The sequence below is a fragment of the Solanum pennellii genome, chromosome 12, assembly GCF_001406875.1.
Source record: "Solanum pennellii chromosome 12, SPENNV200".
Taxonomy (NCBI): Eukaryota; Viridiplantae; Streptophyta; class Magnoliopsida; order Solanales; family Solanaceae; genus Solanum; species Solanum pennellii.
In genome coordinates this window covers 57,853,190-57,855,243 of record NC_028648.1, presented here as the reverse complement: position 1 = coordinate 57,855,243, position 2,054 = coordinate 57,853,190, and the positions used below count along the sequence as shown (strand labels likewise).

General features: G+C 29.6%; 1 protein-coding gene across 1 annotated transcript; it reads right to left on the bottom strand.

The window, feature by feature from the left end:
• Positions 1–1,155: 1,155 nt before the first annotated feature.
• Positions 1,156–1,985, bottom strand: LOC107006793 (VQ motif-containing protein 11-like). The gene has a single exon (XM_015205313.2). The coding sequence runs from the start codon at positions 1,919–1,921 to the stop codon at positions 1,388–1,390; it is 534 nt and encodes a 177-aa protein (XP_015060799.1). The 5' UTR covers positions 1,922–1,985; the 3' UTR covers positions 1,156–1,387.
• Between the last annotated feature and the right edge of the window lie 69 nt (positions 1,986–2,054).

Sequence of the window (2,054 nt, the reverse complement as noted above, 5' to 3'; positions counted from 1 at the left end):
GGGGTGGGGTAATACAAATAGAGTGTCTATTGGCAAAATGCTAGACAAAATAAATTATACTCCATCCATTAGTTATACTAAAAATATATGTCTACTTCAAAAAAAATCAAGACAAAATGTATCACTTTATACCTGTTTTCATCTTTAATATGAAGTATTATTCATTTATCAATATTTAATGAATATTTAAGAGCAACATAGTAAAATTACTACTATTTTATTTTTACCTTTCAAGATATGTGTTAAATCAACATGAATAACAACAAAAAAAAGATGGATTGAAAAATTGTAGATATGGAGAAAAACATGTTGAGAACCTCAATCTCATATGGATTCTGCAATGCGCGATCTGAATTTAATCAGAATTTTCAAATACCAAATGAGAAACCCAAAAAAAATAATTAATTTCTCTTGTAAAAATGTACAACATGGGAGTGTGAAAGGAAGATTCTTAATGGCACAAAAAGTATTTATTTTGAATGAGTAATTAACCTTTGCAGCAAGTATTAGTCAAATTCAACTTTTCTAAGTAAGGTTTTAGCAGTCAAACACTTGACTTCTTAATCAAAGATATATAGACTTAGGTTAGTAATATACCAATTAATTAATGAATTCATAAATTCTTGGTAGTAGTTATAATCATAACTGAAATTGGTAGAAGACTTGTTCAAAGGGAATTAAAACTAAACGTTGAAAAAAAAGACAAAGAAAGCTTCCAATATTGCCTTGATATTCCTTAGAATTTCTTTGAACAACGGTAAAAAATAAATAAATGGACAACTAATATGAGACGAGAAAAGTAATGTCTTTGATATATAAAAATAATCGATTCAATTGGATTTGTCTATATCGTATTTCACTCCTCTCCTTATGTAAACACTCACACCTCAACGCTAAAATTAAATTAAGAAAATAAAACGAGAAGAAAAAATATAACTATTTTGAAAGGAGAAAATGTTAGTCGATACACATTTTGTACCTCGTTAAAAAAGAGTGCAACACTAATGAGGAAATTAGAAAAGAAAGAGTACAAACGTACATCAAATATTGAATTCTCAATCCAAAATTGGCCCAACACTACATCATAAGAATTAACACAAAATACTAATCATGATTAATATAATTTTAATGTCTTTATATAAATAAATAAAGTGAATAATACGTCCTACAATTAATTTGAACATAATACATAAACGACTTAACTTTTCAAACGTGCACAAGTTGATACTTAAACTAATAAAATCAAACCAATATTTACATACATCATCCTACGTAGCATCCTACATTTAACTAACACGCTAAGTAAAACACGTATATGAAGTTATTTAACTTTATTCAAGCTAAATTTAAACATCTACTGAGGTCAAATTAAAATTACGCGATTAATTCATGAATGATGCGTGTCTTTAGGAGATTGAAGAGGAAATAGAGAAAGAAGTTGAGGTGTTTGAGAAGCTCTAGGAGTATTAGGATGCAAGTAAAATCTTTTCTCAGCAATAGCTCTTTTTTCTTCTTCTTCATCATTATCATCATCATCCATGGATGATCTTGGACTTATTCCACGTGTCAACACATCAAGAGGTGAAATTGGAGATGCAAGAAAACTACTACTACTAGTAGTAATTTTTTGTGTAGTAGACAAATTCATGGTCTTACTTGTAAAAATATATTCAAGTTTACTTGCATTATGCCTCCGTTTATGTAATTTGAACGTCGATGACCGCGCTCGATCGATGATGGTGGGGAACTTGTTGGATTCAAAACTAGTGAGTTTTTGAACCACAGAACGGAAGTTGGAAGGATCAGCTTGGACAAAAGTCGTATTATTATTGTTATTGTTATTGTTGTTGTTATTGTTATTAGATGAGATGTTCATCACAATATTGTTGTGTTTGTTGTTGTTTTTAGAGGTTGAAGTCATGGTGTTTTTTTTTTGAAGAAATATGTATGTATGGAGGAGGATGAGAAAAAAGGCATAAAAGTTAGATGGGAAAATGAAAGAAGAAATTGAGTTGCTTGGTGTGTTGGTGTTTATATAGTTGAATTGCCCCCCC